Source organism: Eleutherodactylus coqui, chromosome 7 (assembly GCF_035609145.1).
Source record: "Eleutherodactylus coqui strain aEleCoq1 chromosome 7, aEleCoq1.hap1, whole genome shotgun sequence".
In the NCBI taxonomy this organism is placed as follows: Eukaryota; Metazoa; Chordata; class Amphibia; order Anura; family Eleutherodactylidae; genus Eleutherodactylus; species Eleutherodactylus coqui.
Window position 1 is genome coordinate 15,898,293 of NC_089843.1, and position 21,600 is coordinate 15,919,892.

General features: G+C 46.6%; 1 protein-coding gene across 1 annotated transcript in view; it reads left to right on the plus strand.

Annotated features, from left to right (window-relative positions):
* LOC136573413 (vomeronasal type-2 receptor 116-like) overlaps window positions 1-21,600 on the plus strand; it is a 59,643-nt gene that overhangs the window by 20,554 nt on the left and 17,489 nt on the right. The window contains exons 3-4 of the mRNA XM_066574705.1: window positions 8,247-8,480; window positions 18,562-18,706. Coding sequence (XP_066430802.1) covers window positions 8,247-8,480; window positions 18,562-18,706 — 379 coding nt within the window. The remainder of the gene's footprint in view (window positions 1-8,246; window positions 8,481-18,561; window positions 18,707-21,600) is intronic.

Sequence of the window (21,600 nt, forward strand, 5' to 3'; positions counted from 1 at the left end):
CCGCTGTATTGCAGTCCACAGTGCAACACTCTGCAGTTATTTGACATACTCCAGGGCCAGTAGCGGTGAGGCAGGGACAGTAGACATATTGATTGAATATAAGCAGTGGGCCTTTGCAAAAACATTTGGGGAAAAAAATCTATTTGGGCTGCCTGTGACTGTCCTCAGTGTTCTGGGTCTCTGCTGAGTGTAGTAGTCCTCCAAATTCATACGCAGCCAGCTAAGTGTTACAGCAGGCTTGCGCAAAATAATTTCCTGGCGTTCCGTAAGCAGTCAGCCTCCAACCACAGGCCAATAAGCGGCACATTTAATTACAGCGTTCTGTTTCTGCACTACTGGTAATACACCATGCTGAGGGGTAGGGGTAGGCCTATAGGACGTGGACGCGGGCGAGGACGCGGAGGCCCAAGTCAGGGTGTGGGCACAGGCCGAGCCAGTGCGGTGGCCAGGGGTAGAGGCAGGGCCAGACCGAATAATCCACCAACTGTTTCCCAAAGCACTCCCTCGCGCCATGCCACCCTGCAGAGGTCAAGGTACTCAATGGTGTGGCAGTTTTTCACAGAGACGCCTGACGACCGACGAACAGTGGTGTGCAACCTTTGTCGCGCCAAGATCAGCTGGGGAGCCACCACCACCAGCATGCGCAGGCATATGATGGCCAAGCACCCCACAAGGTGGGACGAAGGCCGTTCACCGCCTCCGGTTTGCACCACTGCCTCTCCCCCTGTGCCCCAACCTGCCACTGAGATCCAACCCCCCTCTCAGGACACAGGCACGACCGTCTCCCGGCCTGCACCCACACGCTCACCTCCGCTGTCCTCGGCCCCATCCAGCAATGTCTCTCAGCGCAGCATCTAGACGTCGCTAGCGCCACTGTTTGAGCGCGAGCGCAAGTACGCCGCCACGCACCCGCACGCTCAAGCGTTAAACGTGTACATAGCCAAGTTGATCAGCCTGGAGATGCTGCCGTATAGGCTTGTGGAAACGAAGGCTTTCAAAAGTATGATGGCGGCGGCGACCCCGCGCTACTCGGTTCCCAGTCGCCACTACTTTTCCCGATGTGCCGTCCCAGCCCTGCACGATCACGTCTCTCTCAACATTGTACGCGCCCCCACCAAAGCGGTTACTGCCAAGGTCCATTTAACAACAGACACGTGGACAAGCACAGGCGGGCAGGGCCACTATATCTCCCTGACGGCACATTGGGTGAATTTAGTGAAGGCTGGGACAGAGTCAGAGCCTGGGACCGCTCACGTCCTACCCACCCCCCGAATTGCGTGCCCCAGCTCGGTGGTGCTATCTGCGGCGGTGTATGCTTCCTCCACTAAACCACCCTCCTCCTCCTCCTACGCAACCTTGTCTCGCAATCAAGATGTGTCAGCAGCAGCACGTCGCCAGCAGTCGGTGTCGCGCGGCATGGCAGCACAGCGGTGGGCAAGCGTCAGCAGGCCGTGCTGAAACTACTCAGCTTAGGAGAGAAGAGGCACACAGCCCACGAACAGCTGCAGGGTCTGACAGAGCAGACCGACTGCTGGCTTGCGCCGCTGAGCCTCCAACCGGGCATGGTCGTGTGTGACAACGGCCGTAACCTGATGGCGGCTCTGCAGCTCGGCAGCCTCACGCACATGCCATGCCTGGCCCATGTCTTCAATTTGGTGGTTCAGCGCTTTCTGAAAAGCTACCCACACTTGTCATACCTGCTTGGAAAGGTGCGCCGGGTCAGCGCACATTTCCGCAACTCCAAGACGGACGCTGCCACCCTGCGGACCTTGCAACATCGGTTTCATCTGCCAGTGCACCGATTGCTGTGCGACGTGCCCACACAGTGGAACTCTACGCTCCACATGTTGGCCAGACTCTATGAGCAGCGTAGAGCTATTGCGGAATACCAACTCCCACATGGGCGGCGTAGTGGGAATCAGCCTCCTCAATTATTTACAGAAGAGTGGGCCTGGTTGGCAGCCATCTGCCGGGTCCTTGGAAACTTTGAGGAGTCTACCCAGATGCTGAGCGGGGATGCTGCAATCATTAGCGTCACCATTACTCTGCTATGCCTCTTGAGAAGTTCCCTGCAAAGCATAAAGGCAGACGCTTTGCACTCGGAAACGGAGGCGGGGGAAGACAGTATGTCGCTGGATAGTCAGAGCACCCTCATGTCTATATCTCAGCACGTTGAGGAGGAGGAGGAGGGGGAGGAGCATGAGGAGGAGGGGAAAGAGACAGCTTGGCCCAATGCTGAGGGTACCCATGCTGCTTGCCTGTCATCCTTTCAGCGTGTATGGCCTGAGGAGGAGGAGGATCCTGAAAGTGTTCTTCCTAGTGCGGACAGCCATGTGTTGCGTACAGGTACCCTGGCACACATGGCTGACTTCATGTTAGGATGCCTTTCTCGTGACCCTCGCGTTACACGCATTCTGGCCACTACAGATTACTGGGTGTACACACTGCTCGACCCACGGTATAAGAAGAACCTTTCCACTCTCATACCCGAAGAGGAAAGGGGTTCGAGAGTGATGCTATACCACAGGACCCTGGCGGACAAACTGATGGTAAAATTCCCATCCGACAGCGCTAGTGGCCGAAGGCGCAGTTCCGAGGGCCAGGTAGCAGGGCAGGCGCAGAGATCAGGCAGCATGTACAGCACAGGCAGGGGAACACTCTCTAAGGCCTTTGACAGCTTTCTGGCTCCCCAGCAAGACTGTGCCACCACTCCCCAGTCAAGGCTGAGTCGGCGGGAGCACTGTAAAAGGATGGTGAGGGAGTACGTAGCCGATCGCACGACCGTCCTCCGTGACGCCTCTGCCCCCTACAACTACTTGGTGTCGAAGCTGGACACGTGGCCTGAACGCGCGCTGTATGCCCTGGAGGTGCTTGCTTGTCCTGCGGCTAGCGTCTTGTCAGAGAGGGTGTTTAGTGCGGCTTGGGGAATCATCACGGATAAGCGTACCCGCCTGTCAACCGACAGTGCCGACAGGCTTACACTCATCAAGATGAACAAAGCCTGGATTTCCCCAGACTTCTCTTCTCCACCAGCGGACAGCAGCGATACCTAAACAACCAGCGGATGGAAGCATTGTTCTCTATCACTGTCAAAAACGTGGACCTTTTAGCTTCATCAATCTGTGTATAATATTCCTCCTCCTCCTGCTCCTCCTCCTGAAACCTGACGTAATCACGCCGAACGGGCAATTTTTCTTAAGCCCACAAGGCTCAGTCATATAATTTTTGTAAACAATTTTTATACATTTCAATGCTCAATAAAGTGTTGAAACTTTCACCTGAACCAATTTTTATTTTAACTGGGCTGCATCCATTAAGCCACATTAACCAAAGCGATTAATGGGTTTCATCTGCCCTCTTGGTTGGGCATGGGCAATTTTTCTGACGTACATTAGTATTGTTGGTACACCAATTTTTTGGGGCCCTCGCCTACAGTGTAATCCAATTAATTTTTTGCCCACCTGCATTAAAGCTGACGTTACATCAGCTGTGCTGGGCACTGCAATGGGATATATTTATGTACCGCCGGTGGGTTCCAGGGAGCCACCCATGCTGTGGGTCCACAGGGAGTTGTAACTGCATGTGTCTACTTCTAATGAACCCCAGTCTGACTGGGGCATGCAGTGTGGGCCGAAGCCCACCTGCATTTAACATGACATTACCTCAGTTGTGATGGGCAATGCAATGGGATATATTTATGTATCACCAGTGGCTTCCTGGCACCCACCCATGCTGTGGGTCCACAGGGAGTTGTAACTGCATGTGTCCACTTCTAAAGAACCCCAGTCTGACTGGGGCATGCAGTGTGGGCCGAAGCCCACCTGCATTTAATCGGACGTTACCTCAGCTGTGATGGGCACTGCAATGGGATACATTTATGTACAGCCGGTGGGTTCCAGGGAGCCACCCATGCTGTGGGTGCACACGGAATTCCCATTGCGGAGTTGTACCTGCCTGTGACTATTTATAAAAAACCACGGTCTGATTGGGGCATGCAGACACCTTGACAGAATGAATAGTGTGTGGCACATAGGTTCCCCATTGCTATGCCCACGTGTGCAGCTCCTGATGGCGGTGGCACAGGATTATATTTCTCATTGCTTCTGTACAGCATTGTGGGCTATCGCCCCGCCCCTTTTAAAGAGGGTCGCTGCCTAGCCGTGCCAACCCTCTGCAGTGTGTGCCTGCGGTTCCTCCTCATGGCAGACGCTCTTATAAATAGACATGAGGGTGGTGTGGCATGAGTGCAGCTGAAGGCTGCGCAGGGACACTTTGGTGTGCGCTGTGGACACTGGGACGTGCGGGGGGGTTGGGCAGCATGTAACCCAGGAGAAGTGGCAGCGGAGTGTCATGCAGGCAGTGATTGTGCTTTGTTGGAGGTAGTGTGGTGCTTAGCTAAGGTATGCATTGCTAATGACTGCTTTTCAGAAGTAAAAGTTGTTGGGAGGGGGGGGCACTCTTGCCGCTATTGTGGCTTAATAGTGGGACCTGTGAACTTGAGATGCAGCCCAACATGTAGCCCCTCGCCTGCCCTATCCGTTGCTGTGTCGTTCCCATCACTTTCTTGAATTGCCCAGATTTTCACAAATGAAAATCTTAGCAAGCATCGGCGATATACAAAAATGCTCGGGTCGCCCATTAACATCAATGGGGTTCGTTACTCGAAATGAACCCTCGAGCATCGCGATAATTTCGTCCCGAGTAACGAGCACCCGAGCATTTTGGTGCTCGCTCATCACTAGTCTTTACGCCTTCCAACCGACCTCCCCTCAACCTCTCCATTGCAGTGTCTGGCATCACCATAACCCCCATATAGCACATCCGCTGCCTTGGTGTCACACTGGACTGTAACCTCTCCTTTACTCCCCACATCCAATCTCTTGCTTGAACATACCACCTACACCTTAGAAATATTGCTAAAATCCATCCATTCCTCACCATGGACACGTTAAAGACACTTCTTGCCCTAATCCACTCCTGACTTGACTACTGCAACTTCCTCTTCATTGGCCTTCACCACACTAGACTCGCTCCTCTCCAATCCATACTAAACGCAGCACGTAGGCTAATTTTTCTATCCAGTCATTTCTCAGATGCCTCTGCATTATGCCAGTCACTGCATTGACTGCCCATCCACTGCAGAACTAAATTTACACTCCACACCCTCACTCACAAAGCTCTCCATGGTGCAGCACCACCATACATCGCCTCCCTCCTGTCTGTATACCACCTAGCCCGCTCACTCTGATCCGCTAAGACACTTAGACTAAACACCCCTCTAATACGAACCTCACATGCTTGCCTACAGGACTTCACCAGAGCAGCACCCATCCTCTGGAATGCTCTACCCTAAGGCATCCAGGACAATCCCCGAAGCACGAAATTTCAGACGCGCCTTAAAAACGTACCTCTTTAGGGAGGCATACCAAATCTCCTGACCTAGTCCACCTGCCTTTCCCTATGGCTCCCCACACTTTGCACCCTGCTTATTGCATATGACCTCTACCCCTGCACATTCTTACCACCTCTTCCCTGTTTCTTCTTAATAATTAATTTCCATATGTAACTCTCGTACAGCCTGTGTTCCCCCATGCCTGATTTCCCCCCCATCCTTATATCTCCTGTATCACCCTTACCCCATTTGTTTTAAACTGATTGTTTATCACATGTAATTGTTGTATTGTCTGCGTTCTTATGTGCTTTAAAATGCTGCAGAATAAGTTGGGGCTATACAAAGATTATTATTATTACTACATTCATACATACATTCTATTTTATATAGAGAGATTTTAAATAGAACCTAGTTTATCTGATAAGAAATGCATACCTCAGTAATTTGAGCTTAAAGTTGCCATGTGCCGTATGTAAATGAGGCAGAGTAGTCTGGTGGTGTGACATATGTAAACGAGGCAAAGTTGTCTGGTGGTGGGCCATATGTAAATGAGGCAGAGTAGTCTGGTTGTGTGCCATATGTAAATGAGGCAGAGTAGTCTGGTGGTGTGCTGTATGTAAATGAGTCAGAGTGGTCTGGTTGTGTGCCAGCCCTGATAGCTGCCTATTCGTCCCCCAAGTCTGCTTGTCTTGCCTTCTCAGACACATGTAGCTCTGCCAAGTCTTGCACAAGTGCCATGCGGTTGTCAGCTGCACATACGTAGATGAACTGTCCCTTATGTGGGCAGATTTAAGTTGCTCATTGTGGGAGATGGCTGAGAGGTTCACCATCTTGTCTGTATTTTCTGTATTTTTATCAGCCGTGAAGATGCTATATTGTGTCTTTCAACTAAACCTTTGGGGGAAGGGAACATCGCCCCCCCCCCCCACCTCCACAAGAATTGAAGGAGCAGTGCTTTGTGTCCAAAAGCAGGTCAAACCGGTTTTTAACCAGTTGAAAACTTATCCAGGAATGTCCTTGTGTAAAGGGACAGGAAATGGTTGGCTGGAGAGAAACACAGGAAGCATTTCCTTCGGACAACACGTCAAGAATGAATAGAGCATGCTCAAGGGAAGCTCCTCCCGGGTGAATGATCTCACAGCTACCACACAAATACCTCCCTATGAGAATGGCCTATCAGCACACAACCTGAATTACCTAACTTCCTGTCTTTTATTGGCTTATATAAACTTCTACTCGGCTAAATAAAGAAAAAAACTAGGGGACTCCCTGCGGGCATTAAGGAATCCCCTGCCACAGCTATTACAGCTGTGGCAGAGGAGTGTGATGCTATTCCATTGCTTTCAATTGGGCTGGTGCTGCTTCCACCCCATTGAAAGCGATAGGATGAAGGCAACCCCCTTCAGGAGGATTTTCAGGGGGGAAGGGGCTTGAAATATAAGCCCTACCCTGAAAAAATCCCTTGCTGCAGAAAAAAGAATAATAATACATCACCTTTGAAGTGCTGTAATTTCTGGCTTGTCTTCTTCAAGGTCCCTGTCAGTCTTCTTCAGCATCTCTTCTGCCCAAGGATTGAAAAATAACTGCCTCCTGAAAGCGCTGCATCTGTTTGACTGAGCACTGTGACCAATCAGAGCCAGTGCTCAGCCATTCAATGAATGTGACACTGTCCTATCTTTTGCAGGTGCAATTTTTTTGCGCATGTAAAAATCGTACATGTGACCCCTTTCATTGGAAAGCATTAGTTCAAATAGAGTTTATCTTTTATCGCACCTATACATGCGCTAAAAAAGACAGTCATCTGACTGCGGCCTAAGCCAAATCCAGCAGTGATGTTGTGGGTTCATTCTTAGTCCAGAGGTCTGTCTGTGATAATAACTATAGTCAATCCTATAGTAAATGGTGTTGTACAAAATTTCACATTGTAGTGGCCCATCTGGCACTACAGGACAATAGCAGCACACTTGTCCTGTCTCACCTGTCTGTATGCCTTCCCCGGATACAGAAGGTGCCGTCTGTGGAAGAGACCCTGTGTCTCCCCTTCTGCTAGAGCTCATCACTGACATCAGCTAGCCTCTCATTGGCTGAAATTCAGGTTTAATCTCACTGCTGCAAAGTCCCAAAGGCAGAAAACATACAAGTCCCTGTGCAAGTGGGCAGGTAGAGATAAAGGGATAAAAGGAAGTGATGCAGAGCAGTTAGCATACTCAGCCAGGAGAGATTAAGGAGGAGGTTGCAGTTCCCGTAGTCGGCGAGGAGGAGTATTTAGTAAGTTATTCCTAGCCAAGGTAGAGTGCGATGAACAACCTGCTCCCTTGCTATTCTACAGCAGAGTTCCAGAAGACCCTTTCCGAGGCACATCTTTATGAAACAGCAAGTTACAGCTACCCGGTGAAATCAAAGCCAGGATTAGCATATAGTCACTAGTCTCTCCGCTTCACAAATAGACCTTCAGTTAAAGCAAACTTACATTTGTTCATCTAATTTCACTTGTGGGGAAATTTGTATAGTAAATCAGTCTTCGGTTAAATAATAGAGAGAGCATTGGAAACCAGCAAATCATCAAATGTATCTTATTGTATCTTGCCTGTCTTATATTGCGTCCCTGTTCACCAGCGATAAAGACCTCCACAGAAAGTTGTAAAGTTAACCTGTTGTTTGCCAATACCAAAGTTAGTAAAACTGCTCACTCTCAGTTTATTAAGCTATACTGGACTGGTCTCCGTTATTTCTGCGTCATCATCATCCAGAGTGTCCAAATACAGTGTGGTGTCACAGTGACAAGTAAAGGCCTCCGGCCATACCAACTGTAAGCGCATTCGGGTGTTACAACATCTTTATCCCTTTTTTGCAGTTTAACAAATACATGAAATACGTCAATTACATAAATCCCTATGGAGAGGAGATTACCTTTAATGACAAAGGTCAAGTGCACTGTCAGTTGTGCGTAGTAAACTGGATTCTCCACAAAACCAAGATCAGCGATAAGTTTCTCTTCACAAGCAAACCCATAACCATCATGGAGAAAACATCAGAAGGGAATCAGCAGATAAGATTCAAATATTCTATCACATGGAAAAAAGGCCAAGTAAGTGAAACCGGCCATCACAGCTCATACTAATCTTCTCTGTAAGGGCCCTTTTACATAGGCCGATATATCATCAGATTTTTGCATCCATTGGGAATCTAGATGATTATCATTCAGTGTAAATTCAGTAAATTCATGCCTCGCCTGATTTGACGATGAACAAGAAGCAGATGAATTGTCATTAGAGATGAGCAAGCACCAAAATGCTTGGGTGCTCGTTACTCCAGTCGAACTTTCAGTGATGCTCGAGAGTTCGTTTCGAGTAACGAACCCCATTGAAGTCAATGGGCGACTCGAGAATTTTTGTATATCGCCGATGCTCGCTAAGGTTTTCATTTGTGAAAACCTGGGAAATTCAAGAAAGTGATGGGAACGACACAGAAACAGATAGGGCAGGCGAGGGGCTACATCGAATTGACTCTATTTGTACTATATGTATTTTCCTCATCACCTCCCCCAAATAGTTTTCTCCCTGTCCCATCTTAGTGTTGCTGGACAGTTTGTTTTTGTAAGAGGGCAATAAAGCGCCCCCCCCCCCCATCTTGTTCATTAGCCATCTAAAGGTGGGGTCAGCTGGTTGACTAGTGAAATGTAACAAGCCACTCCCAGCTGAAGTCCTATAGCCAGAACTTTAAAGTCAGTTCTACCCTCCATGCCTCCCCTGAGGCAGCCTCACCTGATGTGTCCAGCAACAAGTGTTTGCTGTTGAATGATGCAGTTATACAGCGCAGTTCGACAGTGCAGGAGACAGGTAACATGCACAAGTGCCCAAAGCTTGGAGGGAAATACTCTCCTCTTAGCACTGATCTCCTTCACTATCCTCTTTTCAAGCCTTCACACTTTCTTCCAACGCCCAGCCCCAACACACTCCATCCACATCAGCCCTTCCCTCCTCTCCTCACCTATGTATGGCTCCCATGCACTGTTCAACTTCCTAAGACGCCTTCAACCCCCTAATACTGCAAAGAAACACCTCAGACACCCACACAAATCCCCTAGCCATGTGCTCACCCTTGCTACTCTGCTACTCCTAGCTGCAGGGGACATCTCCCCCAACCCAGGCCCACCCCATACTGTTCTCTACCAAAATGCCCCCCCCTGCCCCATTCAAATGCGCCCTATTGAACTCCCAATCTGCGTGTAACAAACTCCCAACTATCCATGACCTTTTCACCAGTAAACACTTGAACTTGCTCACCCTCACGGAAACCTGGATACAGCAGTCCGATTCTACCTCCCCCGCTGCATTGTCCTATGATGGCCTGCAGTTCTCCCACACCCCCAGATCAGATGACAGACGCGGTGGAGGAGTAGGCATCATCCTCTCCCCAAACTGTACCTTCCAGGTCATTCCCTCAGCTCCCTCGCTTACCTTTCACTCCTTCGAAGTCCACACCCTGCGACTCTTCCGCCCACTGCCTCTGCGTGTTGCAGTTATTTACCGCCCCCTAGGTCCTACCCGCCTGTTTCTAGACCACTTTGCTGCCTGGCTCCCCCACTTCCTATCCTGTGAAATCCCAACCCTCATCCTTGGTGATTTCAACATTCCTACTAACGACTCTAGCTCCTCATCTGCCTCCCGGCTCTTAACACTTACCTCCTCCCTTGGCCTATCGCTAATCTCTGACTCCCCCACTCATAGAGATGGTAACACTCTCGATTTAGTTTTCCTCCGTCTCTGCTCTGCTTCTCACTTTACTAACTCCCCACTTCCACTCTCGGATCACAACCTTCTCTCTTTCTCCATCAGGCACCCTAGCATCTCTCCTGACCCTCCTATCTATCGCACCTCTAGGAACCTCCAGTCTGTCCGCACTAAACAGTTTGCCGAAGCTATTCAGTCCTCCCTATCGCCCATCTCTCGCCTCCCCTGCCCTAACCTGGCAGCCGAATACTACCACACCACCCTCAGCCGTGCCCTGGATGAAGTGGCACCGCTCGTGACGCGAGCTGTCAAACGTAGACCACGGCAACCCTGGCTCACGTCCCAAACACGCTTCATCCGTCGGTGCTCTAGGTGCGCCGAGCGGCTGTGGAGAAAGTCAAAGCTGCCAGCAGACTTCCTCCACTTCAAATTCATGCTTAAAATGTATAACCTAGCCCTTCACCATGCCAAACAAGTTTATTTCACCTCCCTTGTCTCCTCACTATCCCACAACCCCAAACAACTCTTTGAGACCTTTCACTCCCTCCTCAGCCCCAAGGAACAGGCCCCTGCGACAGACCTGACTGCTGGAGAACTAGCTGCCTATTTCAAATAAAAAAATCGACCACATTCGAAAAGAAATCTCTGAAAGCTGCATGGTTAGCCCTGATCCCAGCTTCATCAGCATTGCACCCAGCACCTACTCACTATCTACGCTAGAACCAACGACAGAGGAAGAAGTCTCCAGGCTCCTTTCCACTGCCCGCCCTACCACCTGCGCCAGCGACCCTCTCCCCTCTCACCTCCTCCGCTCCCTTTCCCCAGCTCTCATTACTCACCTTACCACAATCTGCAACCTCTCCCTAACCTCTGGCACTTTTCCCTCCTCATTCAAACACTCCATTATATCCCCTCTGCTTAAAAAACCAACCCTGGACCCGACTAATGCTGCTAACTACCGACCCGTCTCAAACCTCCCCTTTATCTCCAAATTACTGGAATGCCTGGTCTACTCCCGGCTTACTCGCTTTCTCTCTGACAACTCACTCTTCGACCCCCTCCAGTCTGGTTTCCGCTCTCTACACTCGACCGAAACTGCCCTTACAAAAGTAACAAATGACCTGATGACTGCAAAGTCGAGAGGTGATTACTCTCTACTAATCCTCCTTGACCTGTCTGCTGCATTTGACACTGTCGACTATAATCTCCTTCTCACTATGCTCCACTCTATTGGTCTAAAGAATACTGCTCTCTCCTGGTTCTCCTACCTCTCTGACCGCTCTTTCAGTGTTTCCTTTGCTGGTTCGATCTCTGCTCCACTTCCTCTCGCTGTCGGGGTACCCCAGGGCTCGGTCCTTGGTCCCCTTCTTTTCTCTATCTATACTGCCCCAATTGGACAAACCATCCACAGATTCGGCCTCCAATACCATCTCTATGCTGACGACACCCAACTATACACCTCCTCTCGTGAGATCTCTGGACCATTCCTCCAAAATATCACCGACTGTCTGTCCGCTGTCTCTAACACTATGTCCTCCCTTTTTCTCAAACTAAACCTCTCTAAAACTGACCTCCTTGTCTTTCCACCTTCTAACCAACCTCCCCTCAACATCTCCATTCCAGTGTCTGGCACCATCATAACCCCCCCGACGGCATGCCCGATGCCTTGGGGTCACACTGGACTCTGACCTCTCCTTTGCCCCCCATATCCAATCTCTGGCCCAAACATGCCACATGCACCTCAGAAATATTGCTAAAATACGTCCGTTCCTAACCACGGACACGCTAAAGACGCTCGTGGTTGCGCTCATCCACTCCCGGCTTGACTACTGCAACTCGCTACTCATTGGCCTCCCCCGCACTAGACTCGCTCCGCTCCAATCCATACTAAATGCAGCAGCTAGACTCATTTTTCTATCCAGTCGTTATTCAGAAGCCTCTGCATTATGCCAGTCGCTGCATTGGCTGCCCATCCACTGCAGAACTAAATTTAAACTCCTCTACCTCACTCACAAAGCTCTGCATGGCGCTGCGCCACCATACATCGCCTCCCTACTGTCAGTACACCACCCAGCCCGCTCACTCCGATCGGCTAACACACTCAGACTAAACACCCCTGCAATACGAACCTCTCATGCTCGCCTACAGGACTTCACTAGAGCAGCACCCATCCTCTGGAATGCTCTACCCCAAGGCATCCGGACAATTCCCGATGCACGAAATTTCAGACGTGCCTTAAAAACGCACCTCTTCAGGGAAGCATACCAAATCTCCTGACCTAGTCCCTCGCCCCTCCCTATGGTGCTCCACCCTGTTTGCCTTCTGATAAATGATCTGTACATAATATTTCCTATTGCCTGTGTTCCCCACCCCCTGCACCTCCTGTACCACCCTCAACCCATTTGTGTCTAACCCAATGTACCTTATATTGTAATTGTTGTATTGTTTTGCATTTATCCATGCCTGAAAGCGCTGCGGAATAAGTTGGCGCTATACAAATAAAGATTATTATTATTATTATTATTATTACATGTTGGGCTGCATCTCAAGTTCCCAGGTCCCACTATTAAGCCACAATAGTGGCAAGAGTGAGACCCCCCCCCCCCCCCCCGCACTGTCAGCATAAAGATCGCTCTCCTCTGCCACAGCTGTAACAGCTGTGGCAGAGAAGAACGATGTTAGCCTATTGAATTCAATGGAGCCGGCAATACAGCCAGCTCCATTGAAAGCAATGGGCTGCCGGCGAGCGCGGGATGAATTGTCGGGAAGGGCTTAAATATATAAGCCCTTCCCTGCAATTCATCCAGAAATGTGTAAAAATAAAAAAAAAAAATATACTCACCTGGTCCCGGCAGACGGAGTTCAGCGCGGCCGGCGGCAGTCCTCCTGAACTGCTCTGAACAGCTGTGAGTAGTATTCAGCAGCCGGGGATTTAAAATCCCCGCCTGCTGAATCAGCTGCCTCTGATTGGTCACAGCCTGACGAATCAGAGGCAGATCTCACTCACACACCCATTCATGAATTTATGAATGGGTGAGTGACTGCTGCCTCTCATTGGCTCAGCAGGACCAATCAGATTGGTCCCTGCGCTGAGCCAATGAGAGGCAGCAGTCACTCATCCCGCGTTCGCCGGCAGCCCATTGCTTTCAATGGAGCCGGCTGTATTGCCGGCTCCATTGAATTCAATGGTCAGTGCTCGTTTAATCGATACGAGTACCGCGTGGTGCTCGTCTCGAGTAACGAGCATCTCGAGCACCCTAATACTCGAACGAGCATCAAGCTCGGACGAGTAAGCTCGCTCATCTCTAATTGTCATTTGTCAATTTCTGCAAGCAGAAAACAGAACAACAAATGTGCGGTTAGTTATCTATGGACGACTGGCTGATTATTGTGGATGAAGGCAGGCGGGCTCTCCACCTCCATTCACCGAGCAAGAAGCGTTCCTGTGCAGGAGCGGGGGGGTCTTGTTGTGCCCCTACACCGGACACGTCATCCTGTATAAGAGGGCCCTAAGCAGTCGCTGATCCTTCTTCTGGAACTGCTTGTACTTTTCTTTTTGTAATTTGACGTTTTTTTTAACTTAGTCTCTATTAAATTTTTGCCTCAGAATACTAATAAGGGCTCCTACCCACTAGCGTTTTTGTTAATGCTGCAACATCGCTGCTTTTTTTTCAATGAGACATTCGAATGTTAAAATCGCACCGCACAGAAATTGCAAAAGCACAAACTTGCGATTTTTGTGTTATGCGGTTCCAGAATGCAGCGATATTGCAGCATTAAAAAAAAAAAAAACACTAGTTGGTAAAAGCCCTAAATCTGTATCACATACATTTTTTAAAGTGACAGTAAGTGTGTTGATAAATTTAACCCCTCAGTGCCCAGCCTCTTTTCTGACTTAACGAAAAAGCACTTTTCAACATTCCATTGCTAGAGCCATGACTGGTTGACATAGCCATAAGACAGCAATTTTTAATTTTTTTTAATTTTTTTTGGGGGGGGAGGGTGTGAGAGTTGTAAATTTTAATAACTGCTCTCTGCGGTACATATAATGTGTTGTAGAACTTTTATTACATTTTTTTTTGGGGGGGGGGGGGGGGTAGAGATGTAAAAAACAGCCAGAAGTTACAAAAATCTTTTGCGGTTTTGTTCTTACATTGTTCACCATTCTGTAAAAAAGAACATGATGACTTTCTTATCTGGATCAGCACGATTACTGTGATACCAGGTGTTTGCAGATACCTTTATGTTTTACTATGTTATCACAATAAAATCATGTTTTTAAGAGGACTCTGACAGCATTCAGTCATTGGCTGGAGGGCAAGGGGGTGGGATTAGCCTGCAGCTCATGAATACTCAGGACTACTTCAACCAGTCCTCTGTGTATGCGCTGCTTTCGTAAAAGGCAGGTTTCTCCCAAACTCCTGCAGAGATCCGCACAGCAGACACATCACTGTAATAAGTGTTCATCTCACTACTTTATGCTGCCCTCAGATAGGGGTGTAAACAGATGGTGACAGAGTCTCTTTAAAGAAAAACAATTTTGCGGTTTTGTTCTTACATTGTTCACCATTCTGTAAAAAAGAACATGATGACTTTCTTATCTGGATCAGCACGATTACTGTGATACCAGGTGTATACAGATACCTTTATATTTTACTATGTTATCACAATAAAATCATGTTTTTAAGAGGACTCTGACAGCATTCAGTCATTGGCTGGAGGGCGAGGGGGTGCGATTAGGGGTGTAAACAGATGGTGACAGAGTCTCTTTAAAGAAAAACAATTGAATCTGCATTGCTGCATTTTGAGACCCATAATATTTTTATCTTCCTGGCAGCGGAACTGTGAGAGGACTCGTATTTTGAGAAAGAGTTGTAGTTTTTATTGGTACCAGTTTGAGGGACATGTGACTGCTAAAATGCTTCTTATTAAATTTTTTTGGAAAGTGAACAAAAAAAATAAAACAATTCTGACATTACTTTTTAAAATTATTTTTACGGTGTTCACCATGCGCAACAAATAACAAAATATCTTTGTTGCTTGGATCGTTATAAACATGGTAATACCTATTATATGTTGCTTTTTTGTGGTGACCCAGAGGGTCCACTCGAGACAAGAGACTCATTTGGAGTAGCTGGGAGGGTAAGATCAGCACTTGTCATGGTGGCATTTACCAGACTCCTTCCAGGAGGGATAACACATGACGTCGGCACAAGCACCACTAGGCCTCTCCCAGGACACCCCTTAATAGGGATGACCAATAAACAAATAAATATATAACAGGTTGTCAAGGGTGACACCACTTTTCCCTTACCACTGTAATAGGCCTTTGGCATAAGAAAGAAAAGATTCCACAACTATGTAACTTTAAGTACCTTAGGTCCCTGGGAATGGTCAGGGCCTGGCAAACTTTACTTGCAGAAAACTTGGTACAAAGCACAAATGTAAAAGATGGCCATGCAGGCAAAACTGTAGATTGGAGGTCAGGGAGGAAGCACAGCATGACATCGGTCCTGCAGTCCAAGTTATCTGTCAGAAACTGCTCATGGCAGAGGAACTCTCCAGAGAAGGACAAGGGGTAGGGTCCCTCCACAGACACTCAAGTAAGGCAGTACCTCTACATGGTGATCCTGTCCTTTTCTTATTCACACTTACTCTCAAACTCTCTTTCTTTCTCTCTTAGATGGTTCCAGGCATATCATCCTCAGGAAACTGCTCTTCTTCTTCCATCTTTACCACATGAGGTTTGAAGGTACCCTCATAAGGCTGGCACTCTCAGGAACCCAGAAGAATAGGCTTTAATCACACCTAAATCACTCACATTTTTAATCTCACTCATACCACGGGACAGGGCAATGATTGATACAGACATCTGCCAGTCTTACGCAGACATTAACCTCTTACTTGCTGCAGCTGAGCAGTACACATAACAAAGACAAGGCAGTTTACAAAGTGCATACACTCTAAAGACATGATATGTATGGCACTTATGGAAGGGACCAGGGATAGATATTTTGGGCCACTACAGCTCCCCCCTACTTATAATAAGCCGCCCCCGACGCTTCTAATACAGAGTGTATCATCTGGAGAAGGGATATCTCAGTGTTCTACTCCAATTCACCCTCAGGGCTTCTACCCACTAGCATTTTTTTTAACGCTGTGATATTTAATGGGACTTCTAATGTTAAATTCATTGCACAGAAAATTGCAAATTTGTGCTTTTGTGATTTTTGTGAAATGCAATTTTAACATAAGAATGTCCCATTGAAAAAAATGCAGCGATATCGCAGCATTAAAAAAAGCTTCTGGGTAGAAGCCCTAAGGCCTCTGCATAGTCGAAGAAACCCATAAACACAGCTTCTACCCCCTAGTTACTTTACTATAAGATTAACCCATTTCTGGTGTTCTGAGACCACCTAACAAATGTCACTTTCTGAAGCGTGTATGAAACTGGTTTGGCCTAACCAGGAGAAATTCTACTAAGCTGAACAGAATTCAGGATGCACCAATATGGCTATGGAGCACATGCATAACTATTCTCTCCACAGACAAAAGGAATGAGGCAAGTGGAATCAACATTACTTCCTTGTGTAAAAGAGTGAATACAAAACTGTAACTACACTTCAAAATAGAGAAGGATGACTGGCAGGAAAAATAAAGAGATGAGTGGAAAAATCATCACTCTCTCCAAAAAAATAATAGTGTATGGTACAGACAGTAGCTTAAGTCAATAAGGTGAAAGGAATGCCCCGCCTACTGAGACAGACTAGGACAGAGGACTAATACTAGAAAAAGACAAGGAAAAACAAAAACCTCTAGCCATACACATACATCATGCACACCAGTCACACAGACCCACTCAAACAGGAGCGTTTTTTCTTTTGTAAATTAACACCCCCTTACTATAGGCACATTTATAAACTACTTCCTCCGGCACGACACTTCAACTATAACATTGCAAGAAAAAACAACATTTCCAATATGAAAAATATTATAAGCAGGCTATGAAAAAGGGACATAACTTGTGAGTCTGCACAAGCTCTATTGAGATAGCCGCGCCTGTTCTGCACTGGGCATGCTCTGGAAAAACACTATGATTGGTGGAGCCACCGATATGGGATTGGTCAAACTATAGCACCATTCACCGTCTGTCAAGATTTTCTCACATCGTTATTTGCTGCTGCCTTGTCTCTGGTCTAGATTGGCTACTCAAAAGATTGTTCCGCCTCTTTCCTATTTAAGAGTTATCAGTTCAGCGCTCGGCCCACTACAGCCTTGGTTGTTGTTCCCCCTGAGGACTCCGCAAGGTGAAACATGTCAGGGAGGCTATAGAGTAGGTTTTAATAGGGTTTTGGTGGTAATGATTAACTAATCTTTACATAGGCTTTTGGAAGTTGGCCATCCAGGCCTATGTTTTGGTGTGTACATGCACAGTTACACACATGATACTAACTGATGACTAGTGGTAGAGAATGAGGGATCAAAATTTAATGTGACGGAGCTTTATTCCTGCCAAAGTTATTTCCAATTTTCTCTTTGCTACAGATAGATATGGCTGTGAGATTTACACACGAGGAGAGGGCAGAGATTGTGTTGATCCCTGGGAAGCACAGTACCCCAATCCTGGATGCCTGTCCAAGCATTTCTGCTGAGGTGTTTCAGGAATAAACTACATGGCACTTAAAGGGGTTCTGACATGAAAAAAAAAAATTGTACTCACCTTGCCTGGCCTGGCCCGATCGCCAGGCATGTCCCCTCCAGCCGGCATCATCTTCTGTGCCTTTAAAGCAGAGCAGGAGCGGTCAAAAAGACCGCTTCCTGCTCTGGTCCGTCCGTCAGGCACTTCCGAGGTCAACGAACGGACCGCTCACAGCAAGCACGTCACAAGCAGTGCTTGCTGTGGGCGGCCCGTCCGTCCGGCTGAACTCCGGAGTGCTGCGCATGCGCAGTGGAGACGCAGCCCGTCCTGACTCCTGTCAGAGGGCACCTCTCTACTGCGCATGCGCGCGATCCCGGAGCGGCGCGGCTGCTGGAGGAAGAAGACTGCCTGCCGGGAGCTGACCCCCCGATGTCAACAACAACAGGAGAACAGGTAAGTGTTATCTTTTTATGCTTTAGCAGCCATTAACCCATGGGTTCCCTGGGTCCATTAGGCAGACCAGGGAACAATGGCTGCTAAAGCATAAAAAAATTATTCATGTCAGAACCCCTTTAAATATAGATTTGGGTTCCTCATAAAATTCTCTATCGGATACATATATCACATGCACTACTTTCAATTGGAAAATATTGACTTGGTTCCAAGACGGCTGCTTTCAAAATGGCAACTATGTTTGGCATCGCCTCTCTCAGATTTGTCCCCTACCAGCTTCCCCCCAGCTACTGTTTTCCTTTAATTCTGGTGTCTCCACACCTTTGGACCACTCTGTATTTCAGTTCATATTTATTCTCTTCAAGAAGCCGCTGTCTCGCTGTAATGATCGATGTTCTCCGGGATACAGAAAACGTCCTAATGGAGGATATCATGTCTGCTGCTATGACTGTGTCCCATGTTCTGAGGGTGAAATGTCCAATATAACAGGTAAGAATATTGCATACCATGGATATACTAACCTGCAGACAGGAACAGAGGCTGAAAATTATCTGATATAGGTAAAATAAAATCCCCCACAAGTAGAGGTGGGATTTCACAGTACGGTGTGATGGAAATGGACAGTTGTGTTAATGCTCATGCAAAGTGCTACTCTACGCCTGGTCATATCAGATGAAGATTTCAGTTCTCACTGTCTGCCAGTCAGGTAAAAACATGACAGAACTGTGCGCCTTTTAGTACATTTGGTGAAAATCATTCCATCTGCTTCCTTTTTTGATACTTTAGGCAAAATTTATTAAAACAAATGTTTCTCACATCAGTCTTAGTAAACGGGAAGGTGGAGTAAAAGATGCGCCAAACTTTTTAAGAGGCGGGTTGAACTACAGAAATTCTGTCTGGGGTGAGTGAGATACAAATGTCCCAGAAGAGCTGAACTTCAGTACAGCAATTATAATAGTAAGTCTCTTGGCTTCATCGTGTCTATCCAATGGGGAGAAGATTTCTCTGCCAGGATTATCCTTTCATTACCTTGTACAGTGCCGTAAATGTACAGCAGACGGCACAACAAGAGGTTAACATAAAGGGAATGTACAGAGGAAACACTTGGCATCAAACTAATGGCTCTTATAGACACAAGGAGAACCTCACGAGTCTCATCTGCTCAAGTGAATGAGCTGGTGATGTCCGCGCATGAGACGCCTGTTCAGATTGCAAGATTCACTTATTGTTCAGTGTTTCACATTCATGGAATCGGTAGATCAGGCAGCATAGCCAAGTCTTTGGAAAATCACTGCATCCAAAATTATTCCTTTATTGCTTCCAAATACAGAAAAAATTCTACGCTTCAACCCCTCAGAGGTCCTTGACAAAGACCCTTGAGGAGTTGAAACGTTGCATTTTTCTGTATTTTGGAAGCAATAGAGGGGAATAATTTTGATTTTTCAAAGACTTGGCTATGCTGCTTGATCTACCTATTCCATGAAGTATTCCTTGGATCCTAGGAGTCGGGTCCTCTTTGATCTTTGCATGCCCTGTATGCCTTGTACCATTGGTGCTTTACTTGTGGAGTGCTGCTGCTTCATTTATAATTTGCCAGTGTTTGACATTCATCAGTGAACGATCAGTATATAAATTGCCCGACAAGGGCACGAGCCGGCGCTGATTTTTATGTCGGCTAAAACTGAACAACGAACCTCATGATTCTGGTTCGCCGTTCAGTCGTTGGCTCGATTATCATTCAGTTTTGCTTGTTTGAATGATTTTGTGAATGATAATCATTCAGCCTAAATGCACAATTAGTGTGGGCACCATTCTCCACAATGGCTTTAATTGCATTTAACATTTATAACATAATACTTTGTCTGAGAGAGCTCGATAAATTATAGGACTATTAACCCTTTAGTGACGACGCCTGTTTGCACCTTTATTACCAACTTGTTTTTTGTTTTTTTTTTCATCAGTGCATTCTTACAGCCATACGTTTTTAATTTTTCCATTAGCACACCCATATGAGGGATTGTTTTTGAGTGAAAAGTTGTGTTTTTAATTACATCATTTTGATGTACATATAATGTATAAGTTTTGATAATTTTTTAAGGGGGATTGGGGAAATAAAAATCACAATTCCTCCATTTTGTTTTTTGGATTTCATTTTCACGACGTTCAGTGTGCAAAATAAGTAACATAATAAAAGTATTCATTAGATCAACACATTTCTGACGATACGTTGCTTATGCAGGTTTTTTTATGTTTGATATTTTTGTGCGCAAAAAAACACATTTTTTAAAAATAAATATTTCCTTTTGGGTCGCAGCATTCCAAGAGCCAGAACATTTTTACTTTGCCATAAATGGAGCTCAATGAGGGCTTCTTTTCTGCAGGATGAGCTCTAGTCTTCATTTACCCCATTTTTGGAAAACACCTAACATTCTGATTGCTTTTATTCCACTTTTTTCCCAGAAGCAAGATTTACAAAAATTGCATTTGCTATTTTTTTTAACTGTATTCACCATTCAGTATAAATGGAATGTTCAATTACTGCTGCAGCTCGGTATAATTGAGTCAATATCAAATTTGTATAAATTGTTTGCAAGCTTTTCACATGGTTTTAAAAAATGTTGGTTTTTTTTCCCTGCATTCAAAGACCCCTAACATTTTTCCTATTTTGTCAGCAATGCATACAAGGGATATTTTTGCAGGATGTGTTGTAATTTATAATTTTACTGTCTTTGAGCCATAAAACATTGTCATCGCTTTTCATTCTGATTTTTGTAAAGTGAGATAGACAACATTTTGCCGTGTTGTTTTTGATAAGCACCATGCTGGTTAAAAAATGCACAAACTTTTTTCTCTTGGTTTCGATTGTGGCAATACCGGATTTGTAATTTTAATTTTTTTTTATTCACATGGTAAAGGGGAAAAGGTAGGGCTTTGACATTTTTTTCTTTTCTTATTTTTATAACTTTTTATTTTTTTCCCACTAGGAGAGATGAATATCAAGATATTTTATCATTCTTATAATACACTGCTATACTTTAGTTTAACAGTGTGTTACAATAGAGCTGGTAGGCCACCGTAATTGGCAGGCTCTCAGGCCATATTCAAGCCTTCTAGTGCCATAGCACCCGCTGCATGTAAAAGGTTAAACAGCGGGGATCGGTGGTTTCACCTATCTGCTCCATTTGAGCAAGTGCCAAGCTGTTATCCAATAGCCAAGCACCACTCCCCATGGAACTGGAGACCCGTGCCAGACTTCTGATGTAGTACCATAAAAAAGCAATTGCAACAGAATAAAGCCCTTTAATGGACATTATAAAAAGGCATACGGTCAGTCGTTAAGGGGTTAATGCAGCCACCATTATGGGGACCCAACTACATTTGGG